General features: G+C 38.9%; 1 protein-coding gene across 6 annotated transcripts in view; it reads right to left on the bottom strand.

The window, feature by feature from the left end:
• The window catches only part of CCDC148 (coiled-coil domain containing 148), a 284,045-nt gene that overhangs the window by 59,658 nt on the left and 198,232 nt on the right, over positions 1–26,155 (bottom strand). For all 6 annotated transcript variants that reach the window (XM_050750433.1, XM_050750439.1, XM_050750438.1 and 3 more), the window contains one exon: positions 24,004–24,144. In XM_050750433.1, coding sequence (XP_050606390.1) covers positions 24,004–24,144 — 141 coding nt within the window. The remainder of the gene's footprint in view (positions 1–24,003; positions 24,145–26,155) is intronic.

The following is a 26,155-nucleotide window of genomic DNA, read 5'->3' as shown; positions in this document are numbered from 1 at the left end:
TGCTTTTTTTTTACTATAATTTTTCCCATGCACTTCATTTAGATCAATGATGGTCCCTGCACCCCCTAAAATCACCACCAATTGAAGCATGACCCCTCTTTCTATGTGATCAATTTTACAATCATCTATATTTTGCCACATACATTTTTACAACTTTGTGTGAAATTCTGAATGGTAAGGAGCATGCCTTGTACTATCATATTTATTTGTATCTAGTATTGCACCTTTCAGATAAGAGATGCAAGGTATACATTTTCTAAACTGACCCAATGAGAAAGAACACAGAAAGATAGCATTGCCCAAAATACTTTTCTTATATCAGTTCATATGAATCCAAAAACATCTGGATAGGCAACTTTTCAAACAGTGAGCCAGTTCATTTAGCCAGTTCATGCAGGGGTATGGAGGTACATTTAATCCCAACAGAGAATGGGGACCTGGTATGTCTCTAGGTCAAATTGCTCATGGAAGCCAGATTAAAGGTATTCTATGCTTAGTTATTCCTACTCTCAAAACCTTTCGGCCAACATTATCTCTTCTGTAGTTTGATGGTATGCTTCTGTGTGCTTCAACCTAGGACTGGCTTAAGTTTCTGAATAAAAAATTGGCTTCAGGTTGGGTGCAGTGCCTCACGCCTGTAATCCCACTGAGGTGGGTGGAGCACGAGGTCAAGAGATAGAGACCATCCTGGCCAACATGGTGAAACCCCATCTCTACTAAAAATACAAAAATTAGCTGGGCGTGGTGGCGTGCACCTGTAATCCTAGCTACTCGGGAGGCTGAGGCAGGAGAATCACTTGAACCTGGGAGACAGAGATTGTAGTGGGCCGAGATTACGCCATTGCACTCCAGCCTGGGCAACAGAGCGAGACTCTGTCTAAAAAAAAAAAAAAAAGGCTTCAAAAGATTTACCTTCCAGGGCATTTATTATGCAAAGATAGAAAAACTCTCTACATGAGTAAGAAACCAGAGTTAATCCTTGGTTTTCAAAATAGAAAGTCAATTTGGCAACCATCCTGCCTGGTTATTTGAACTTAATAGATCTCCTTTCAGACTACAATTAAAACTGTTTGCATTTCAGCTACTTATCAGTGCCCTAAACTTGAACATTTTAGCAACCAATCTCCAAGATGATAAACAAGCTTATCTACCTCCGCTAGGAGGGTAAATTGTCATACTTTTTCTGAAGAATAAATGTTAAAAAATAAAAATAAGAAAATAACTAGCAAAAATCTTAAGAATTAAGAAATAAACTTTTAAGAATTAACAGGCAGGAATCTATGCAAAGATTTATATGCAGGTATGTTGATCACAACCTTAAAAGGGTGAAAAAATTGGAAACAACACAATGATCCCAAATTGCAAGATTTGCAAATACACTATTCTGATGCAACACTATGCAACCACTAAAAATTATGCAGCAGGAGAAAAAGGGGAAAATATGCAAAATGTTGATCAATGAGAAAAAAATCTGGTTAAAAATAACCTATATTGTGTGATTCTAGTTAAGTTAAAGTTCTTGGATATGTAGAAAAAAGAGTGTAAAGACATCATTAATTTTCTTTTGGCAGTGGTTTAGGATTTCGAGTGATTTTTATTGTATTTTGTATGCTTGTTTGCATTTTCCAAATTATCTACAATGGACATAAAATACTTTATAATTACACAATGGAGCCTTTCTGAAGGTGGAGGGTGGGAGGAGAGAAAGGATGAGGAAAATAACTAATGGGTACTAGGCTTAATACTTGGGTGATGCAATAATCTGTACAACAAACCCCCATGACACAAGTTTACCTATGTAACAAACCTGTGCTTGTACCCCTAAACTTTAAATAAAAGTTAAAAATAATAATAGGGGGGGCGGAGCAAGATGGCCGAATAGGAACAGCTCCAGTCTCCAACTCCTAGCGTGAGCGACACAGAAGACCGGTGATTTCTGCATTTTCAACTGAGGTACTGGGTTCATCTCACTGAGGAGTGCCGGACGATCGGTGCTGGTCAGCTGCTGCAGCCCGACCAGCGAGAGCTGAAGCAGGGCGAGGCATCGCCTCACCTGGGAAGCGCAAGGGGGAAGGGAATCCCTTTTCCTAGCCAGGAGAACTGAGACACACAACACCTGGAAAATCGGGTAACTCCCACCCCAATACTGCGCTTTAAGCAAACAGGCACACCAGGAGATCATATCCCACACCTGGCCGGGAGGGTCCCACACCCACGGAGCCTCCCTCATTGCTAGCACAGCAGTCTGTGATCTACCGGCAAGGCAGCAGCAAGGCTGGGGGAGGGGCGCCCGCCATTGCTGAGGCTTAAGTAGGTAAACAAAGCTGCTGGGAAGCTCGAACTGGGTGGAGCTCACAGCAGCTCAAGGAAACCTGCCTGTCTCTGTAGACTCCACCTCTGGGGAGAGGGCAATAACAAACACAGCCAAACCTCTGCAGACGCAAACGACTCTGTCTGACAGCTTTGAAGAGAGCAGTGGATCTCCCAACACGGAGGTTGAGATCTGAGAAGGGACAGACTCCCTGCTCAAGTGGGTCCCTGACCCCTGAGTAGCCTAACTGGGAGACATCCCCCACTGGGGCAGTCTGACACCCCACACCTCACAGGGTGGAGTACACCCCTGAGAGGAAGCTTCCAAAGCAAGAATCAGACAGGTACACTCGCTGTTCAGAAATATTCTATCTTCTGCAGCCTCTGCTGCTGATACCCAGGCAAACAGGGTCTGGAGTGGACCTCAAGCAATCTCCAACAGACCTACAGCTGAGGGTCCTGACTGTTAAAAGGAAAACTATCAAACAGGAAGGACACCTACACCAAAACCCCATCAGTACATCACCATCATCAAAGACCAGAGGCAGATAAAACCACAAAGATGGGGAAAAAGCAGGGCAGAAAAGCTGGAAATCCAAAAAATAAGAGCGCATCTCCCCTGGCAAAGGAGCGCAGCTCATGCCAGCAATGGATCAAAGCTGGACGGAGAATGACTTTGACAAGATGAGAGAAGAAGGCTTCAGTCCATCAAATTTCTCAGAGCTAAAGGAGGAATTACGTACCCAGCGCAAAGAAACTAAAAATCTTGAAAAAAAAGTGGAAGAATTGATGGCTAGAGTAATTAATGCAGAGAAGGTCATAAACGAAATGAAAGAGCTGAAAACCATGACACGAGAAATACGTGACAAATGCACAAGCTTCAGTAACCGACTCGATCAACTGGAAGAAAGAGTATCTGCGATTGAGGATCAAATGAATGAAATGAAGCGAGAAGAGAAACCAAAAGAAAAAAGAAGAAAAAGAAATGAACAAAGCCTGCAAGAAGTATGGGATTATGTAAAAAGACCAAATCTACGTCTGATTGGGGTGCCTGAAAGTGAGGGGGAAAATGGAACCAAGTTGGAAAACACTCTTCAGGATATCATCCCGGAGAACTTCCCCAACCTAGTAGGGCAGGCCAACATTCAAATCCAGGAAATACAGAGAACGCCACAAAGATACTCCTCGAGAAGAGCAACTCCAAGACACATAATTGCCAGATTCACCAAAGTTGAAATGAAGGAAAAAATCTTAAGGGCAGCCAGAGAGAAAGGTCGGGTTACCCACAAAGGGAAGCCCATCAGACTAACAGCAGATCTCTCGGCAGAAACTCTCCAAGCCAGAAGAGAGTGGGGGCCAATATTCAACATTCTTAAAGAAAAGAATTTTAAACCCAGAATTTCATATCCAGCCAAGCTAAGCTTCATAAGTGAAGGAGAAATAAAATCCTTTACAGATAAGCAAATGCTTAGAGATTTTGTCACCACTAGGCCTGCCTTACAAGAGACACTGAAGGAAGCACTAAACATGGAAAGGAACAACCGGTACCAGCCATTGCAAAAACATGCCAAAATCTAAAGACCATCGAGGCTAGGAAGAAACTGCATCAACTAACGAGCAAAATAACCAGTTAATATCATAATAGCAGGATCAAGTTCACACATAACAATATTAACCTTAAATGTAAATGGACTAAATGCTCCAATTAAAAGACACAGACTGGCAAACTGGATAAAGAGTCAAGACCCATCAGTCTGCTGTATTCAGGAGACCCATCTCACACGCAGAGACATACATAGGCTCAAAATAAAGGGATGGAGGAAGATTTACCAAGCAAATGGAGAACAAAAAAAAGCGGGGGTTGCAATACTAGTCTCTGATAAAACAGACTTTAAACCATCAAAGATCAAAAGAGACAAAGAAGGCCATTACATAATGGTAAAGGGATCAATTCAACAGGAAGAGCTAACTATCCTAAATATATATACACCCAATACAGGAGCACCCAGATTCATAAAGCAAGTCCTTAGAGACTTACAAAGAGACTTAGACTCCCATACAATAATAATGGGAGACTTCAACACTCCACTGTCAACATTAGACAGATCAACGAGACAGAAAGTTAACAAGGATATCCAGGAATTGAACTCATCTCTGCAGCAAGCAGACCTAATAGACATCTATAGAACTCTCCACCCCAAATCAACAGAATATACATTCTTCTCAGCACCACATCGTACTTACTCCAAAATCGACCACGTAATTGGAAGTAAAGCACTCCTCAGCAAATGTACAAGAACAGAAATTATAACAAACTGTCTCTCAGACCACAGTGCAATCAAATTAGAACTCAGGATTAAGAAACTCCCTCAAAACCACTCAACTACATGGAAACTGAACAACATGCTCCTGAATGACTACTGGGTACATAACAAAATGAAGGCAGAAATAAAGATGTTCTTTGAAACCAATGAGAACAAAGACACAGCGTATCAGAATCTCTGGGACACATTTAAAGCAGTGTGTAGAGGGAAATTTGTAGCACTAAATGCCCACAAGAGAAAGCAGGAAAGATCTAAAATTGACACCCTAACATCACAATTAAAAGAACTAGAGAAGCAAGAGCAAACACATTCAAAAGCCAGCGGAAGACAAGAAATAACTAAGATCAGAGCAGAAATGAAGGAGATAGAGACAAGAAAAACCCTTCAAAAAATAAATGAATCCAGGAGCTGGTTTTTTGAAAAGATTAACAAAATAGATAGACTGCTAGCCAGACTAATAAAGAAGAAAATGGAGAAGAATCAAATAGACACAATAAAAAATGATACAGGGGATATCACCACTGATCCCACAGAAATACAAACTACCATCAGAGAATACTATAAACACCTCTATGCAAATAAACTAGAAAATCTAGAAGAAATGGATAAATTCCTGGACACATACACCCTCCCAAACCAGGAAGAAGTCGAATCCCTGAATAGACCAATAACAAGTTCTGAAATTGAGGCAGTAATTGATAGCCTACAACCAAAAACAGTCCAGGACTAGGCAGATTCACAGCCAGATTATACCAGAGGTACAAACAGGAGCTGGTACCACTCCTTCTGAAACTATTCCAAACAATAGAAAAAGAGGGAATCCTCCCTAACTCATTTTATGAGGCCAACATCATCCTGATACCAAAGCCTGGCAGAGACACAACAAAAAAAGAGAATTTTAGACCAATATCCCTGATGAACATCGATGCAAAAATCCTCAATAAAATACTGGCAAACCGGATTCAGCAACACATCAAAAAGCTTATCCTCCATGATCAAGTGGGCTTTATCCCTGGGATGCAAGGCTGGTTCAACATTCGCAAATCAATAAACATAATCCAGCATATAAACAGAACCAAAGACAAGAACCACATGATTATCTCAATAGATGCAGAAAAGGCTTTTGACAAAATTCAACAGCCCTTCATGCTAAAAACGCTCAATAAATTCGGAATTGATGGAACGTACCTCAAAATAATAAGAGCTATTTATGACAAACCCACAGCCAATATCATACTGAATGGGCAAAAACTGGAAAAATTCCCTTTGAAAACTGGCACAAGACAGGGATGCCCTCTCTCACCCCTCCTATTCAACATAGTGTTGGAAGTTCTGGCTAGGGCAATCAGGCAAGAGAAAGAAATCAAGGGTATTCAGTTAGGAAAAGAAGAAGTCAAATTGTCCCTGTTTGCAGATGACATGATTGTATATTTAGAAAACCCCATTGTCTCAGCCCAAAATCTCCTTAAGCTGATAAGCAACTTCAGCAAAGTCTCAGGATACAAAATTAATGTGCAAAAATCACAAGCATTCTTATACACCAGTAACAGACAAACAGAGAGCCAAATCAGGAATGAACTTCCATTCACAATTGCTTCAAAGAGAATAAAATACCTAGGAATCCAACTTACAAGGGATGTAAAGGACCTCTTCAAGGAGAACTACAAAGCACTGCTCAGTGAAATAAAAGAGGACACAAACAAATGGAAGAACATACCATGCTCATGGATAGGAAGAATCAATATCGTGAAAATGGCCATACTGCCCAAGGTAATTTATAGATTCAATGCCATCCCCATCAAGCTACCAATGACTTTCTTCACAGAATTGGAAAAAACTGCTTTAAAGTTCATATGGAACCAAAAAAGAGCCCGCATCTCCAAGACAATCCTAAGTCAAAAGAACAAAGCTGGAGGCATCACGCTACCTGACTTCAAACTATACTACAAGGCTAGAGTAACCAAAACAGCATGGTACTGGTACCAAAACAGAGATATAGACCAATGGAACAGAACAGAGTCCTCAGAAATAATACCACACATCTACAGCCATTTGATCTTTGACAAACCTGAGAGAAACAAGAAATGGGGAAAGGATTCCCTATTTAATAAATGGTGCTGGGAAAATTGGCTAGCCATAAGTAGAAAGCTGAAACTGGATCCTTTCCTTACTCCTTATACGAAAATTAATTCCAGATGGATCAGAGACTTAAATGTTAGACCCAATACCATAAAAATCCTAGAGGAAAACCTAGGTAGTACCATTCAGGACATAGGCATGGGCAAAGACTTCATGTCTAAAACACCAAAAGCAACGGCAGCAAAAGCCAAAATTGACAAATGGGATCTCATTAAACTAAAGAGCTTCTGCACAGCAAAAGAAACTACCATCAGAGTGAACAGGCAACCTACAGAATGGGAGAAAATTTTTGCAATCTACTCATCTGACAAAGGGCTAATATCCAGAACCTACAAAGAACTCAAACAAATTTACAAGAAAAAAACAAACAACCCCATCAAAAAGTGGGCAAAGGATATGAACAGACATTTCTCAAAAGAAGACATTCATACAGCCAACAGACACATGAAAAAATGCTCATCATCACTGGCCATCAGAGAAATGCAAATCAAAACCACAATGAGATACCATCTCACACCAGTTAGAATGGCGATCATTAAAAAGTCAGGAAACAACAGGTGCTGGAGAGGATGTGGAGAAATAGGAACACTTTTACACTGTTGGTGGGATTGTAAACTAGTTCAACCATTATGGAAAACAGTATGGCGATTCCTCAAGGATCTAGAACTAGATGTACCATATGACCCAGCCATCCCATTACTGGGTATATACCCAAAGGATTATAAATTATGCTGCTATAAAGACACATGCACTCGTATGTTTATTGCAGCACTATTCACAATAGCAAAGACTTGGAATCAACCCAAATGTCCATCAGTGACAGATTGGATTAAGAAAATGTGGCACATATACACCATGGAATACTATGCGGCCATCAAAAAGGATGAGTTTGTGTCCTTTGTAGGACATGGATGCAGCTGGACATGGATGCAGCTGGAAACCATCATTCTTAGCAATCTATCACAAGAACAGAAAACCAAACACCGCATGTTCTCACTCATAGGTGGGAACTGAACAATGAGATCACTTGGACTCAGGAAGGGGAACATCTCACACAGGGGCCTATCATGGGGAGGGGGGAGGGGGAAGGGATTGCATTGGGAGTTATACCTGATGTAAATGACAAGTTGATGGGTGCAGCACACCAACATGGCACAAGTATAAATATGTAACAAACCTGCACGTTATGCACATGTACCCTACAACTTAAAGTATAATAATAATAAATAAATAAATAATAATAATAATAATAGTAATAACTACAAAAGCATATTGTATATATTATGTGTAAGTATATTATGGCCAGTTTTTATAAAGTCTGGCCAAGGAAATTAATATTTGGGAGGAGCACATACGGGGCATAACTCTTATTCATTCCTGAAGTTTCCAAATTCTATTCCTGTATCAGGTCAAATGACAAGAATCCTATATATATTTCTATGTAACATTTTTATTTTTTTATCACCTTGCATGTGGCAGCAGTTTCATTTTCTATAGAAAAGTTTCAAAGAATTATGATTTAATTTTATGCCACAGGTCTTATAAAGGCTGGTGCAATCTCATAAGAGGATTGACTTAGGCTCTTGTAAAATTTCTACTGAAAATGCTATCCATTGAGTGGGTTGTACTCCTCCTCCCAGTGCTACCAGCTCCTGATCTGCTAGTATGTTCTCTACTATCAGCAAATAAGAGGTAAATGTTTCCCTCTAACTTTAACCATGCTCAATTACAACACCCTTCTTTAGTCTTGGTTTGCTGACATAATGATATTCCCATTCCCTTAATTTCTCATCTTTTGTTCTTTTACTGACTTTCTCTTTTAATGATTCCTAATAGGAAACAGATGGCACACTGAAAATTAGGATAAGTTAAGAAGAATGTAATAAGCGGACAACTGACAAAGGAGGGTGGGAATGCAGGGCAACCACAAGGACTCATGCAGTGCTGGGCGAGGAGGACCGCCGACAGGAGCTGAGACCTCTGGTGAAGGACACAACTGATCAGCACAATCCTGCAGGACAAGGAGCTGGAGAAACAACTCTCCAAACCCCACACCTCTCCCTCACCTTGATCTCCCATGTTCCACTTTGGCTGAACCAAACCAAAAGCCAGAGGTCAAGGAAGCCATTTGTGAAAACTGTTGCGGAGCAGAATGGAGAGTGATACGACTCAGGGAGAAGATATCCAGCACAAGAGTGTTAATGCCTTTTATTATAAATTGTTTGGAAGTAGATGATGTCTATATGCATAAATAAATAACATTAATCTCTTTTAGGTGATATTCACTTTGGTCACTTATGTGAGCATTTTCCCATAGCAAACCTTCCCACTCAAATTGGCAATAAGCTATTTTCTGCTGTGATGCAGTCCCATGTCCTTATAACATGATGAGCCAAGAAAGTATTCCTGGGTAAACACATTAGTTATCTCCTCCTTAATTGAAATGCCAGGTGGATTAAAAAATAACTGTCATGTCTTCTTTAGGAGGAAGGTCTGTTTTCAGTATGGGCATTGAAATATTGCATAATGATCGTGTCATATGTTGATATTGCAGAAATGAATTTGTCTATAATCTTGTTTAATTTCTCTCGTTTCACTATTCATTAAGAAGGGAGTATATAGACTGAGGATGTTGTATTTCAAAACCTGAAGTGTCAGAGAGAGTGAAAAGTGAAAAGTAATCAAACCTAAGTCATTCAATCGTGGCTTAGAGCCGAGGTGATTTTTAAAATCATTTAATCCAAACACCTCATTTTACAACTAAGGAGGCAAAACCCACAGAGCTTACATAACTTGCCAAGGTCACTGCTCTTGTTAAGACCTCTCAGCTTGGCATGCTTTCCTCTATACCATAACATCAAAGGAGAGTGGTATACTTTTCATTCATTGAATTCATTTATTCAACCACTATTTTTGAGTGCCCTGTGCCGGCACTGGGTCTAAAGCAATAAAGAAACTACACAAATTCTCTTTTCTCATGGGGCTTACATTCTAGAAGTGGAAGTGAAGATAGTCAATAAATAGATGTCAGGGAGTGACAAGTGCTAAGGAAAAAATGAAGAAGGATAAATAGATAGTGACAGGCAAAGAGGATGCCATTTTTGTTGGGCCATCAAGGGCTTTCTTTCTAAGATGACATTTGTGCAGGACCCTGAATGCTGTGCAGGAGTGACTCATGCAGACATCTGGGAGCGCATTGTTCCAATCCTGGGCAAAAGGCTTAGGGGGACATATGCTTGAGTGTTCACGGAGTAGGAAGTAGGTTGCTTGGGCTGGAGCTCAACGATGGGAAGAGGGGTAGGATATGGGATCTAAGAGGTATTGGAGCAGAGCAGGGAGGCAGATCACACAGGGCCAGGTATGTCCCTGCTAGACCTCTAGATTCTATTCTGAGTAGAATGGGAAGTCATTGACGTGTTTTCTGCTGAGGAGTGACATGATCTAAAGTGAGTTTTAGAATGATCGGTCAGTCTGCTGTGTGGAAAACTGATTGGAAAGGCAGAGTGGAAATGGAAAGGGAAGGGGCAGATAAATTAATTAGGAGATTAGGAAGCTATTATAATAGTCCTAATTATATTTTAAAGGTAGAGCCTTCTATCCATGCCAACAGGTAAGGGTATAATGGGGGAAATAGAGGTCAAAGAGGACACCAAGGCTTTTGACCTGAGTGCTAGGGGACTAGATTTCCATTTTCTGAGAAAAGAAAAACTAGGGAAAGAGTATGTTTGGAGAGAAAAGCAAGAATATAGTTTGGGAATATTAGATTTGAGGAGTTACACATGTGAGTTTGGAGTTCAAAAGAAAAGTCCAGGCCAGAGGTATGAATTAGTATTAGGAAATAAATGGTATATGAAGTCATATGGGTTGGTTGAGATCACTAGAGAGTACACATACTGACAGGACTGACACGCCCCCCCCCGCCCCAGGAGACTCCAAAGCTTAGAAGATGGAATGGTGAGGAGGATTCATCCAAGTTTACTGAGGGGAAGATACCAGTAAGACAGAGGAACAAAGAAAGAGTGGCTTCCTAGAAGCCAAAGGAATCAGGTTTTCCAAGGAGGAGGCAGTGATCAATTCTATCATAATAATTCAAGTAAGGTGAGGACAAAGAATTGATGACTGAAATACAGAGGTAAGTAATGACATTGGCAAGTGCAACATTGCTTGAGCAAGGGACAAAATGGTTCAAGAGGGAATGGGAGAAGAGAAGCTGGAGACACTGTGTATAGGCCAGGGAATGATGAGATTTTCTGAAGGGGGGATGTGGGATCGAGGGAGGATAGTTTATAGATGGAGGGCATAATGGTGTATTTTTAGGGTACCTGGAAAGAGCTAGAAAAAGCGGGGATGGTGGTGGGAGAGAAATTGGGATAACCTTGAGCAGGAGAAAGCATGCACAAATGGAGGGACTAGCCTTAGACAGGAGCATGACATGTCATGCACTGTGAAAAAAGGTAAGGGGAGGGGAGGAGTACAGATTCTGAGAGGTGGGCAGATGTCATATTGGAAACCTGTGGAAATTCTCTTCTTGTGAAATATGATGTCAGTAGGAAAAGAAATCACACCAAAATCGTTACATTTTCTTCAGTCTACTTAACAAAAGAATGGCACCAAGGAGGCAATGAAGAAGGTATTTTTTATCTATTCCATAACACATGTCTTGATACTTCAACTATGATCAAATTATAATGGTCTGGTTTCCTGTAAAGTGTTTAGACATCATAATTCATTATCCCAGGGAGAAGAATCTTAAAACAATTTTAAGAAGCATAGGGAGACAGACATAGTAAGCGGTGTGGACTTTTAGAACACAAAAGAAATTCTACTAGAAAGCAGGCAGGCAACAACAAAGAGTTTTAAGATTATCAATTACTTATCCATTGAATAGTTCTGAGTAAACCAGGACAGGACCAAAGCCATTAAAGTGACCTGAAAGTAAATAGTTTGAAACTGAGATTTCTCAAAATTAGTTAATCACAAAATTGACAGCACATAGCAATCATGATGATGGGGAGCATAGCACAGTGTCTAAAATCAGACCGGTCAGACCACTCAGGTTCAAATCCTCACTGCACACTTAATGTTCATGTGACTTCGGGGAAATTATATAACCCCTATGTGCCTCAGTTTCTTCATTTATGAAATAAGGATCATATTAGTATCTACCCCTTAGGGCTGTTAAGAAGATTAAATGAACATGGAATACTGCCTTGCACATAGCAAGTACTGTTTAGGTATCTGTTAATTAAATCAAATTCCTATGAATAATCAAGACCTAGCCAGAAAGTATAGTCAAAAATTTATACCTGGAGGTAAACTCAAGATTCTTTCTCTAAAATTGTCTAATGGGAAATCTTTCCCAGAAAAACAAATATATCTGGCTCCTGATTATCCAGGCTTCTCTCACTCTCTCTCTCTCTCTTTCTGGGTTTTGCTTAAAACTACATCCTGACAGAGGGTAGAAAGATTCTATCAGCTTTTCTACCTTTTAAAAAGATGCTCTACTGGAAGTTTTTATTTTTACAAGACAGCTGAAACCGAAAAGTGAGCTTCTTGGATTACCATTCTATCATCTGTGGGTTACCACCACACGTTTTCTGTTACCTATTGACTCATATACTGTACCAAGAGTTGACCGTATGCTCAGTCTCATGTTAGAAGGTGAATGTTAATTTCAGTTAATTTAAAGTTAAGTTAATAGGGTTAATTTAAAGTTAATTTAAATTAATAAGGTTAATTTAAATTAATAAGTTAATTTAATAAAATAATATTTATTTCTAAATTTTAACAACAAAGCAAGGAACACTAAACATTTAAAAATTTAAAAATTAGATGATCCCTAGTTTATTTCTTCTGCATAATTAAACCTCCTATTCTACTTAATTTCTTTACACATACAATAATACTAAAAGAACCAATATTAAATCTTCAGAAAATAAGGTTTGAATCCCAGTTTATTTTGGAGTCCTATCTACAAAAAATATATGCTATCTTCTCCTTTTGACCATTATATTATCCTGACAGTTAATTTACCAATTAGGTTTCTTTTTTTAGTTCCCATATTTGGAGTACTCCATCATATTCTCAAAGAAAAAGACTAATAACTAAATAAAAAATACTCCCTTAAACTTTGCAAGATCACATGTTTAGGAGTTATTAATTGAAAGAATCACAAAAGGGAGGGTAGGAAGCAGTTCATCAGAGCAGCCCTCAGCCAAGTAGGGACACTTCAGCTCTACTGGCAGCAAGTTCCTTTGCAGTGAGGATGCTTGCTCTGAAAGATCTCAGTGGATGGATGTTAGAACCAAGCTCAAGTTGGTGTTCAGAGTGCTTCAAAGACATGTTTCCAGGGTCCAAGAAGTCTATGGGAGTTCTTATATTCCATATTCTCAGGTTTACGAACATGTAAAAAGAGTGCTATAAGCCAATTTTAGATCATCTGAATGGCACTGTACTATTGAGTCCTGCCATGGTGTTTTTATTTGTGTTCACATTTCAGGTGGCCCTAGTAACATAATATATAAACTGACAATATTTATAGTTTAAGTCATGTTTGTCTAACTGGGATCCAGTTGGATCACTCTTTCTGTCTCTCTCTGTCTCACTCACACACACACAAACACACACACACATGCACACACACACCCCTCTTTAAAAGAAGTCTCAGTCTCTCTGTTACACAAGGTTAACAAGGAGAGTCATGAGGGAAAAGGACCTGGAAGAAATGGATGACCTGGGCCAGGACCAGCAGGTACCATCTCACAGCGCCCTCTCTGCTATGTATTGGCTTCCAGGCAACATTCTGATTTTCCCACTACCTGAAGCCCTGAGATCTGTATCACTCTCCCTCCTCAACAGCAGAGCATTCAATGGAGATGAAAGGCAAACAGTCAAAAGCATTTGAAGAAAACTGCAGAGGACAGTCCCACATCCTGCAGTCCCCACAGTGCACCATGCCTTCAACAACAATTAAAGGCCTCAATGGAAACAGATAAATTAATAGAAAGAGAGTCTTTTGGAGTCAGTCACGGCAAAAAGTCTATATTCTAAGGCCTGAACTTTGATTAGCTATAGCAAAACTATAACTTCTGTTAGCATAAGAGCATTCACACTAGGAAGCAGTCAGACCAGCATGGGCCAGTGTGAAGACACATGCCCAAATTACAGTTTGATGATACTGGAACAGGAAATAAAAGGAGGTCTAAGCATGGATGAGAACAAAGCCACTCTCCTAACTGCCCCAACTTAGGTTAATGTTAGGTTAGGTTAGGTTAAGGCTTTGTCGATACTCCCTGAGAAAGGCAGGAAGTAAATCTCAAAGTCACACTCTACATGTGTGTATACACATGCATATACATATATTTGCATATACATGTATGAATGTATGTATATGCACATACATATTTAATTTGCTATACATAGGCATGCTTAATTTAACCAGTGACAAACTCTATATAGTTCATTTCATTTTATATTTTTAGTTTTTCTCTATTAACTCTTTTTGTTGTGCTTGTAAAGTCTGAAGCTAAAAGACATCCTTCTGCATTATTAATAAGAGCTTCCACTGACCTAAGAATTGTACATCATTTTGTGGCAGAGCAGGTAAACACCTCCCTTTAAACAGAGACCAGAAAGGGGGCAATTTCTTGAGTGGATGATCTCTTATAATTGCATGAGGTATGGAGAATGGGGGACTGGGTATAATACATGTCACAATAAAGGCACTTGGTATGTACTTATTGAACAAGCGAATAAATGAATGATCATTTTGTTTGGACCCTTAATGTCCCATTTGGAATCATACACAATCTTATTGTCAATGTATCTTACTAGGAGTTGATACCATTATCCTATGTTAAAGGGTGGGGAGGCTATTGGAGAGGAGGCAAATGCCACACAGGACATTGGTACCAATACTCAATATAACAGTAAATGAAATATGTTGAGCCATAGTATTTTCTGAAAGGTGACTTTGGGATTTCAAAATAAAACACAGATTAGAAGACTTATGTATATAGTTTAAAATAAGATCAGCAAGTCACGAAGTCATGAAACTTATGAAGTTAGTGTATGTTTTATTTGTTTGAACTGTTTAGGTGCTAATGAGTACATTTTGTTGATGATTGCCATTTAGAACAACAGGATGTACAAATGAGTCAAAGATTCTTTGGTTTAAGGTGGATAACTACAGATAACTATTTCTGCATGCCCTATGCTGTAATTAGAACATTTCTTCTTACTTGACCTTTCAAAGGATTCCACAGTCACTAGTGTTGGTAGAGTTCTACCACTCTAGAGACATTCTGCTACCAGGTGAAGAGTAACCAGGTAACGAGAAAAAGAAATGTATTCATGACATTAGTTTCTGAACCAGCGTTAAAACCACTGCCTTTCATTATTATTATCTTTATCTCATTTCTACCTTTTCTATTTGGTTCTCATGATTTTTCTAACGGCCATCTTCTCTACCATTCCACTGGGGTAACAATAATAACAGTAACAATTAGAACATCATTTACTGAGGCCTTTCTAAGTGCCAGGCATGTGCTAACTGCTTCACATGCCTTTTCTTATCATACAAATGCAAATAGCACACAGACACAAACACTGAAATGGAGAGAAAGTAATTTCCCTCAAGGCCCCGCAGTTAACAAGTGGCAGTGCTACAACTCCAGCTCAGGTCTGAGGGAATGCAAAACGTCCCATGCTCAATACCACCCTGAGCCATTCCCCACTTGCAGTGGGCTCACTGAGTTTTTGGCCTTCCACATTCGCTACCCACTCTGTAGTTTTTTTTTTTTTTCCTCTCCTTCCACCATGGCTCTTCTTCATCTTTATTCTGCTAAATACACCCTCTTAGATCAGCTCTGATACCTCCATATCTAGGAACTTCTTGGCTCAGGTCTTCATGAGGTTGTTAGTGTACCATTTAGTTATAGGTTTAAGGCCAAGATATAATTGAATAAAGGTGTATTTGGCCTGCTCTCCTTCTTTTGAGCCTTTAGTGAAATATCATTTCAGCACCATGGAAGTACCAGGGGATGTGGAAACTACCCTATACTCTTCTTAGGGGGAATGCTCATCTTCCACTCCTCACATAGCTGGGGGTTCACAGCATGGCTTCTCATTCTGATTGGCAAATGTGGGAGAAATGATTGAACAAGTTCAGCTCAGCCCAGTCTCTCTCTTAAAATGCCATCTGTCTTCAGGTGGCACTTTCTCCCTTCTCTGCCTTGCAGTCAGCAGCCTGTCCTTTTACAGGAAGATCTGGATAGTCACAGCTCTTTCTGAGCCTAGAGGTGAGTTTGTTCAACGGTGGAAGTATCAAAAAAATGCCAGGGGCCACAGGGGCCAGCCACAGTCTCTCATACCTGGGCTACTAAATTCTGCCCTCTTGGTTCGAGGGTCATTCATCTTTTTTCTTGAATGGTAGTACACACTTGCAGTTGAGTCGTTTTATCGGCCTGCCTCTCACCACTATAATAGAATTTTGGGGGTTTATTAGCCTCTTTTCACATCATACTCTCTCTGTCCCTTTCAGTCCAAGCTGGCAGTGTTTGTAATAAAATTTTCCCAAGAACCCAGAAGGACCTCTGTGGATTTTTTGGGAATTCACTACATCAGACAAAAGTTATACCACAATCTTTTTGAAATAATCTTGTCTCTCTCTCGGTCTCCTGCCGAGATGGCTAAGGGATACCACCCTTAACCTTTCTGGAGGCCTGCTAGTTTGAAAAGATCCATGAGAAGCACCGTTAATCTCCCAGAAGGGTCTTTCATGTGACTAAATACTCTGACCTTTTGATCTTTTCAAGATTAAAACAAAGGATTGTATATTCACACCTCAGTCTGTTCTTCATACCATAGTGTTGGCAATAATTTATTAACGCTAAGATCCTTTCCAATCTAGACAGGCCAAGACGTTCCCAAAGCATCAAGTCTTGATCCTTTTCACTTAAACTTCTTCCCTTTATTTATCTCTTTTCTTTTTACTACAAGCAGCAAAAAGAATCCAGGTGGCACCTTCAACATTTTTTTTTTGTTTTGATATCTTAGTTCGTCAACTAGGAAGTTCATTTCTGGTTTATTTGTTTTCCATCTAACTGCAGGACATGGCTGCCCTAGGCTTTCTGTCACCATATTAACAATGACCCTCCATTCTCCAGTTTCCAATAAGACATTCATTACTTACTCCTCAGCCCTCACCAGTCACGTTGTTAACATGCATATTTCTACTAACAGTTGATTCAAGGTATTCTAGTATTTTTCTATCATCCTCAAGATGATATCCTCAAAATTCTTTTTTTTTTTTTTTTTTTTTTTTTGAGACGGAGTCTCGCTCTGTAGCCCAGGCTGGAGTGCAGTGGCCGGATCTCAGCTCACTGCAAGCTCCGCCTCCCGGGTTCACGCCATTCTCCGGCCTCAGCCTCCAGAGTAGCTGGGACTACAGGCGCCCGCCACCTCGCCCGGCTAGTTTTTTGTATTTCTTTAGTAGAGACGGGGTTTCACCGTGTTCGCCAGGATGGTCTCGATCTCCTGACCTCGTGATCCGCCCGTCTCGGCCTCCCAAAGTGCTGGGATTACAGGCTTGAGCCACCGCGCCCGGCGATATCCTCAAAATTCTTTCAGCTTCTTCCCACTTACAAATTCCAAAGCCACTTCAGCATTTTTAGGTATTCATTAAGGCAGCATTTCACTTCCAGATACTAAAATCTGTAATAGTTTTTTAAAATTGTTGTTTATAAAAATTATCTCAAATTTAGCAGCTTAAAACAACACTCACTTGCTAGCTCAGAATTCTGTAAACCAGAAGTCTAGCACGGTGTGGCTGGGCTCTCTGCTTACGTTATCACCAGGCTGAAATCAAGGTGTTGGCAAAACTGAGTTCTCATCTGGAGAAAAAAATCTGCTTCCAATCCCATTCATAAAAATCCAGTTCTTTATGGCTATGGGCCTGTAAGCTATAGGTCCCATTTCCTTGCTGGCTGTCAGCCTGGGCTACCCTCAGCTCCTTGAGGCCACCACATTCCTTGCCATGTGACTCCATCAATGGTGGTCACATCCTTCTCATGTTTCAAGTCTCTGACCACCCCACTCTGCGACCACTCTGCCTTTAAAGGGCTCATGTGATTAGGTCAAGACCACTCAGATAATTTTAAGGTCTTCTGTGCCATATAATCTGACCCAATCATGGGAGTAAAATCCACAGTATTTATGGTCTGGGTGATTATACAGGACATGTCTGGAGGGTAGGCAGGGGATCCTATTGCCCATCTTAGAAACCTATTTATTTTGGTGTTATTCATTGACCCCTTTAAATTCAACAATCCTAAAAAAGCAGAGTTTAAAACCTGGGAATTTTTTAAAAAATTATTCTTCTGTGCTCACCTTTTTTCCTACTCTTAGCTCTTTAGATCAGTATACTATTAGATTAAAAGACACTGGAGAAGAGATTTTATAATGCCATGATTCATTGCCCTGATAAGAACCTACAAATTCCCACACCGGGAGAATGGCTCAGATCTGAACTGGGGAGGTACTCTGAATTCTCTCCTGTGCAAGAGCTTCCGGAGTCTTCTGAAATAAGAATGGTGACAGTCCTCTAACCTGCATTCTGTTTATGATAGTGTACTGGTTTTTGTTTTAGATTATTTCTCCTCTTCTTGGTTCTCTGCAGGAAGCATGTAATTTGGGTACTATGAGATCCCCTGAGGGCGTGGGGGAATACTCAAGTACCAATGCTCTAGCAAAGCCATGCCTTTTGGTATTTACTGGTATGATGTTACAAGAAGTTGAGAATTCACAAAGTGACAGATCCCTCCCCAGAAAGATCTCTAAGGTAAGGCTGAAGGTCACATCAGAGGTATCCTGATATCCTTGAAAATGCTCCCCACCCCTCAATTGTACAAAGTGGCTGGTATGCAGATTAGGAGTTGGCTAAATTAGAATTTTGAAATGCTAGACGAAGCGGGAGATATGTCTTCTTTTTATGTGAGTCTTGCTTAACATCTCCATTTTGGAAGTGAGGCTAGAATCCTTGTGGTGGATTCTGTGGAACTCTAGATGTTGTTGCATCACACAGCAACAACATATCCTAAACCTCAATAATGCAGATAATTTTTTCGGTGATTTAAGCTACACAAAGAGCCACATCTAGAGAAAGGGTGGTATGGGAGCCAATATTATATGAGGTCCATCTAGCATGGAAATTGTGTTTTTTACAATAGCTCCCAGGGATCATTTATAGAGAGGCATTATCTTTTGATTTTATCATGACAGCAATTTCAGAAATAGAGAGATGCTCCTGAAAAACATCAATATCATCTAACAACTTAGGAATCAAAACTTTCTTTGAGTCTTAAGATAAAACCATGAAAACTATAACTATTATATTCAGCTTGAGTTTTAAAGCATAGAAGAAAAAGTGATTTAAGGAGCTGGGCATCTAAGGGTAAAATTAGCATCGAATACAAACCAAAATATTATTGCAGTAAATTGGTCATAACAGACAAATTGCTGGAAAGAAGAATTAGGAGGAAGATTATCTCTTGTTCAGAAATTGTATGGTGGAGTTTTCACATGGCACAGTTTCTCTGCCTCTACTGCCAGTCTCTGAGGAGAAGGGAAAGCCAGGTAGATGAGACAGCAGATGGGGGAAAAACAGAGCACCATCTACCAAAGCAACACCTCTCATGACAGCAGGGAGCTGCCGGTGGAATTTTCTGCCAAGCTGCTGTTAAAAGCTGAAGAACCAAAATGTGTCTCCAACAGATAAAACAGTTAAAACAAAGATCATCTAGGTTTGTGGTGAGTATATGTAAAGACAGCTAGAACTTCTGGTCAGTATCTCTGAGTTGACATGGAAATCTCCTTTCCTACCTCAAACACGTAGAAATGCTGGACAAACTATAACACAACTACACACACACATACACACACACACACACTGCCCCAGTGTCAAAAATAAAGATGGAACCTAAAGTCAGAGCAGTCAGAGAGAGCTGAAGAAAAAGGACTTGAGGAAAACTAGGACCCAGAATAGGTCTGCATAGCGGTGGCAGGGCCTTTAACATTTGTCATGGGACCCGTGCTCACAGGAGCTGGAATCAAGCTACTTAAAAATAGCACAAACTCACATAGGACTTGTCCAGACACAAAATCGGGACTAGATACACCATAATCATTCTCTGCAAAAGTTCCAGGGAGACCAGAGAAGAAAAGGGATCAAGTGCAGAACCCCAGACCAGTGCTGTGCACTAGCCCTAAATCAGATGCACTCTAGGCTCACGGCATAGTGTTCCAAGTCTAGAAACTGATACGAAAATTATTCCCAGGCCAAAGGGTAAAGTGCATATGACCCTCAACAGAGACACACATAAGAGCCACCTGTAGAGATGCTCTTGCTACCAGGTCACAGTTCATGAAGAGAAGCATAATTCATAAGAAACAGTTTGATAACCTTGATTACTTGATCATTTTAAATTTCCATGACACTATAGATACTATAGGCAAAATGAAAAGGCAAACAACCAATGGGTGAAAAGATATGCAACCCATATAGCTACAAAAAGAAATAGAATCTAGAATTTATAAAGAGCTTTTACATATTCATTTTAAAAATGGATTTTAAAAGTATGAAGAAGTGAGTTACAGAGAAAGAAAACTCTCCAGTAAACATGAAAGATTTTCAACCTCAAAAATGATCATGGAAATATAAATTAAAATATTGATAAGATACTTTTCAAATTTACCAGATTGACAAAAGTCAAAAAGCAAAGTTGTAGTATTTTATAAACCACCCCCCAAAATCTTATAAAGTTGAAAGTATATGAATCTACAACATAGTTATTCCCTTCTAGGTGCACCCTAGTGAAAGCCTGAATACATGCATCAGTACAAGCTGGCTGCTGCAGCACAGCCTATAAGAACAAAACGTTGGAAACTTAAATATCAACCACCAAAGAGAATGGATAAACACTAGCTCACTTCTACTATGGAACACTGTAGCAATTAAAAGGCTGGGCGCGGTGGTTCACGCCTGTTATCCCAGCACTTTGGGAAGCTGAGGCAGGCAGATCATCTGAGGTTGGGAGTTCGAGACCAGCCTGACCAACATGGTGAATCCCCGTCTCTACTAAAAACACAAAAATTAGCCAGGTATAGTGGCAGGCGCCTCAAATCCCAGCTACTCAGGAGGCTGAGGCAACAGAATCTCTTGAATCCTGGAGGCAGAAGTTGCAGTGAGCCGAGATCACGCCATTGTACTCTAGCCTGGGCAACAGAGCGAGACACCATCTCAAAAAAAAAAAAAAAAAAAAAAAAAAAAAGAGTGAACTAGGCCTATGTGTATTACTAACACAGGTATTTTTTTTTTTTTAATTTTACTTTAAGTTCTGGGATACATGAGCAGGACCTGCAGGTTTGTTACATAGGTATACGTGTGCCATGGTGGTTTGCTGCACCCATCAACCCCTCATCTAGGTTTTAAGCCCTGCATGCATTAGGTATTTGTCCTAATGCTCTCCCTCCCCCACACAGACATATTTTTAAAACACTGCAGAATGACACAGCATGATAGTGTTCATGAAAAAATTAAAGTCACAAATTACATGTCAAAATATCTTAAAATCTATATATGGCCTGGAAAGATAGAAGTAAAATTCCTGATCATGATTGTCTCTGTGTAGGAAAGAAGGGAAATGGTACTGAGGAAGGTCTCAAAAGAGGATTTCAACTTTATCTGTAATATTCTCTCCTTTATTTAAATTTTAAAACTCTGAAACAAAATGAAAAATGTTAACATTTTAATGCTAGCCAATGTGTGCTAATGTCTATAACATATCAATCTCTACTTTAAAAATAATTTTCTAAATGAAAAAGTATGTTTTAAATAAAATAAGTCATATGCCTTGGTCCTACACAATTGCTAGGGTTTGACCACAAATTTGGCTTAGTTTCCCAAAACATTGTAATGTCCTCTATACTCTATATAAATAGGACAACAAATTTGATAGGGCACTTCTTATAATATCTTTTATTATAAAGGGCAGGACACTTTATACATGTAACATCCTGCATGAAGCTTAGCCAAATGCAACTAGGGACGAAAAAATGCATTCTAGGCATGGAGGTTTTCATGTTTTTTCAACATGTGCTACTTTAATGCTCATAGGTATAGATCTCATCTTGCATTCTAAGATGAGGAGAGGATATTTAATTTACACACATAACTAATGATACTGAAATTCTCCTCAGCCTTCATCTTTTCAGGCCTAAGTGTCCTTGTTTTAAGCTGCATTTAGGTTAGCCCTTTGGGTGCCTCAGCCATTAAAACAGCTTAATTCTTCCTTCCGTTACTCTGTTCGGTTTTTGTTGTAGTGTTTATGAGGCAATTGTCAGCCCCATCTGCAAGCTCAGGAAGCTCTCTCTCTCATCTTTTAAATGCCTTTCTCTCACTTCCAGAAATCTTACAAACTAGTGATGTCTCCCCATCCTCTCCTGTGTAGCCATGCCAGTTCCTCAACCCAAACTGAACTCGCACAATTAATTGTACCAACTCCATTCTCAATACTTGAGTTATTTGATTTAAATGGCTTTACCTGTCTTTGTAAACCCCCAGTAAATGAAACTGTTTCCAAATCTCTTCATATGACATTTAAGTTGACACCGCATGCAAACAAGTGCCTACAAATATAATACCTTTTGTGGTCATGCTAATTCACAGTGAGAAAATGCTTCGAGGGCCCAGGTAGAGGGATATGCTTTTCACATGCTGTACTTCCATATCAGTAAATAATTGGTAAGTTCCCCCACTCCAGAGATACATAGCTCACTTACATTATTTGAAACATGATCAATACTTATGAGTTTTGGAGGTACATGTAATTATTCCCTTTAATCATCAACTCTCTTGATAGGGACTTGATAAAACCACCCCATTTACTTCCTTAGAAGCAGAAATCAAATTCATTTTTGAATTAAAATAAGCACTGTGAAGTCTATCTTCTTAGCAGCTGACTTTGTCAAATGATCATATAACTTCTATGTATGCTGTTTTCCACACATGCTGCCTCTACACCAATTTGCTGATTTAAAGTCACAAAACAAATCAATAACAATGACAACTGAAGTCTAATAAAATGTGGAAAAACTGGCTTATAGCTTTAAGATACATAGTTCCTTTACCCCTACATATTCAACTTGGAAGGAACAACTTCTAGGCATGAGCTTCTTTGACTTAGTTGGTTCACATAGTGCAAAATGTCAACTATGTTCACAAAAAGGAAAAGTTTGTCCACCAATGACCATAAATTAATTAATCATTCTTAGCACTATAAGCAGCTTTTCCAAAGAAAAGAGTTTTTTACACCATATAGATCAAATCAAAACAGGTGTGTAGGTTAAGGCCATTTCCTTTTACTCTGCTGATCACAAATTAATTGCCTTTTTGAGAATTATTTCTACAGAGGCTAGCCACTCCATTTAAAAAATGGTTAATATATCTGATTAAATGTGTAACAAAAATATTTTTATGGCAAATTTCATAATTTTTGTTGTGGGAAAAAACATAAATGTCTAAATAAGTATCTCATACATATATTTAAAACAAAAACAACCCTTAAGTGTATTCTATCTTCCATGGAGAATCAACAATCATTTCTTTTGGTGTATAGTTTTAAGATTATGCAACAAATGTTTACTCAAAAGAGGAATGAGGAATTTGTGTTAGTAATCGAGAAACAAAACCATCTAATACATAGCCAAGAAGTAAACTCTTTAAAGGGCATTTTGACTTTCCATGAATTGCACTGCCTCTAGTATAATATATTCTACTAACAAGGATGTTTTTGGCAATTATTTACCACATTGCCATCAACCAAGACACTATCTCAGCACCCTCTCATTTTTTGCCACGTCCCTACTTATTACAGGATTTAACAACCTTCACAAACCTTGTTTTTTTGTTGTTGTTGTTTTGTTTTTTAACCTACAGCACCTCTTCTAATCACAGGTACCTGTGCTCACACAAATCAACAAAGTGGGTTCTCCTCCATGTCAACAAATCTTTGAAGCTCAAATAAACTTTTCATTAGAAGCAACATTCCACTAGATCTTTATGAATGTTCTCAGAACTGCTTAAGAGAATTTCATGCCAAACATCAAGACCAAAAAACTCAATCAGGCCAGTAAGCATTCATTCACACATTCATATTGACAATAGATTTTATACTTTTTTTTTCTTCTCTGCCCTTTGCAACAATTCCTTCTTCTTCCACAATTTCTCTTTCTCCTCTTCCTTTTCTCTTCTTCTGGCAGAAATTTCCATTTCCAGTCTTGCTACCTCTTCCTGGTGGGCTCGCCATTGAAGAACCTGAAATAAATAGAAAAACTTCATTCCAGTAACTATGCACACTGAAGTTATTTCACAGGTCATAATAAGACTAGGCTCTATATAAAGCAGATGTCAATTTTTTTTTCCAAATAAATGTTTAAATTCTATGTGCACATGACTGTGTGATGTATCTGTGAAACATGTGTGTGTGTGGGTTAAAAGGAAAAAGCAACTTTAAAATCATGTCATTCAGTTATTCTTCACCTAGATTCATGGAGTGGGGTTCCTAAAGAATCTATGATTTAACTCCAAAGAATCTGTATATTCCCACAAATAGTAAGTAAAAATTTCTGGTTTAGCCCATTTTTTTTTTCCAGAGGTTAAACAACTTTCAAAAATTCTCAATCCTAAAATGCTTAAAAGTTTAAGAATCTCTGCTATATTTCAGCTTTCTTGTTTTATAAGAATGGAAAGCAGGCCTGAGTTAAGATGAAAAACCACTGTAAGACACTTAGAACAACTTTCTGGGTACCGGTATGTGTTATTGGTAAAAGTATACTTGCTACAGCCTTTCTGTTGGGTATTAGGTTATATGTAAATATGTGTCACAATATAAAAAATGCATAGCCTTGATCCACAACCCTATTTCCAGAATATTATTTAAAGAAGACAATTAACTGGACAAGTGCACAAAAATGTACCCACAGGAGTGTGCACTACAGTGCTGTTTAAAACAGAAAAATCGAAAAAGTCTAAAGTCTGGCAAGGAGATGGCTTAAATCAATTATGGTACTTTTATACAATGACTGCCATTGAAAGAGGATGCCATAACTCCATACTCATTGAAATGGAAAATATCCACAATATATTATTAGATGCAGAAAAGCAGATATAAAGCCACATTTGCAGTATGATCTCATTAATGTAAAATATCAACTATGTATCTATGCATAGAAAGAGATTTGGAAGGGGACTTACCAAACAACAATATTGGTTATCTCTGAATAGAATCATTTCCTGGGATTTAAAAAAATTATTCTTTAAACCTTTCTGTGCTGGGTGACATTTTTTCAATAAGTATTTATTATCCTTGTAAGCAGGAAACCAATGAAACTAATGAAATAAAAACAAATACTTATCTGATCCATGTATATATCTGGCTAAGGAAGCAGACAGCAGGGAAATGTAGAGGTATGCAAAATTCTTTTTATATTAGCATTCCCAATTAAATACTTCATTTCTTACACATTTCATGTAAGCATCATTTATTAATGGTAATATATATGATGAAAATTAAATAAAATAATGTCATACAAATACAATTAAAGTGAGTCTAAATAATTAAGTTCATTTTGCAAAATTTTCATTTTCTAAAGTAATATTTTGCCTTGTTTATCAAAATAACCCAGGAAATTTCTACTCCTAGTTTTTAAACATCATTCAGTTTAGTCCACTTACTGCTTATCCTGTCCATCATATTGACCTTTTTCTTGAGAACCCCATTCCTAGAATACATCATCCCTGCTTCTGTCCTGACCTGCTTTCAAATCTTTCCTTTCTGTAATTTATCTTCCATCTTTCACTTGCTACAATTAAAATCAGTGTTCTGTCATCCCATCAAATATTACTAGTGATCTCCCCCTGAAATGCCCAAAAGATAGTTCTCTGTTCTCCATTCCTTGACCTCATGGTGATAGTTGACCCTGTTGACTATTGCTTCATGCTTAAAACTCTTTCCTGCCCCAGGTCATGACATTTCTCTCCCCTGTTTCTCTACCAACAGATACTGCTCTCTTCTTCCTGTTTCCTGTGTCTACCTTATAATTCCAACCCTACATTATCCTCTCATTAACCTTCAACCTCTCTATCTATGTTCATTATCTGATGTGCTCATCCCCTTCTAGGAGTTCAATCTATGTTTCTGACCACAAAATTTATATTATCCGCTCTATCTTTTTGTCTGCAATTCAATCCTATATTAACAAATTCTTTAAGACTTAGCTATTTGTATGTGCACTTAAAATCCAACATTTCCAAAATTAAATTCAAC

This window comes from Macaca thibetana, chromosome 12 (genome assembly GCF_024542745.1).
Source record: "Macaca thibetana thibetana isolate TM-01 chromosome 12, ASM2454274v1, whole genome shotgun sequence".
Classification (NCBI taxonomy): Eukaryota; Metazoa; Chordata; class Mammalia; order Primates; family Cercopithecidae; genus Macaca; species Macaca thibetana.
This window is presented reverse-complemented; position numbering and strand designations above follow the sequence as displayed.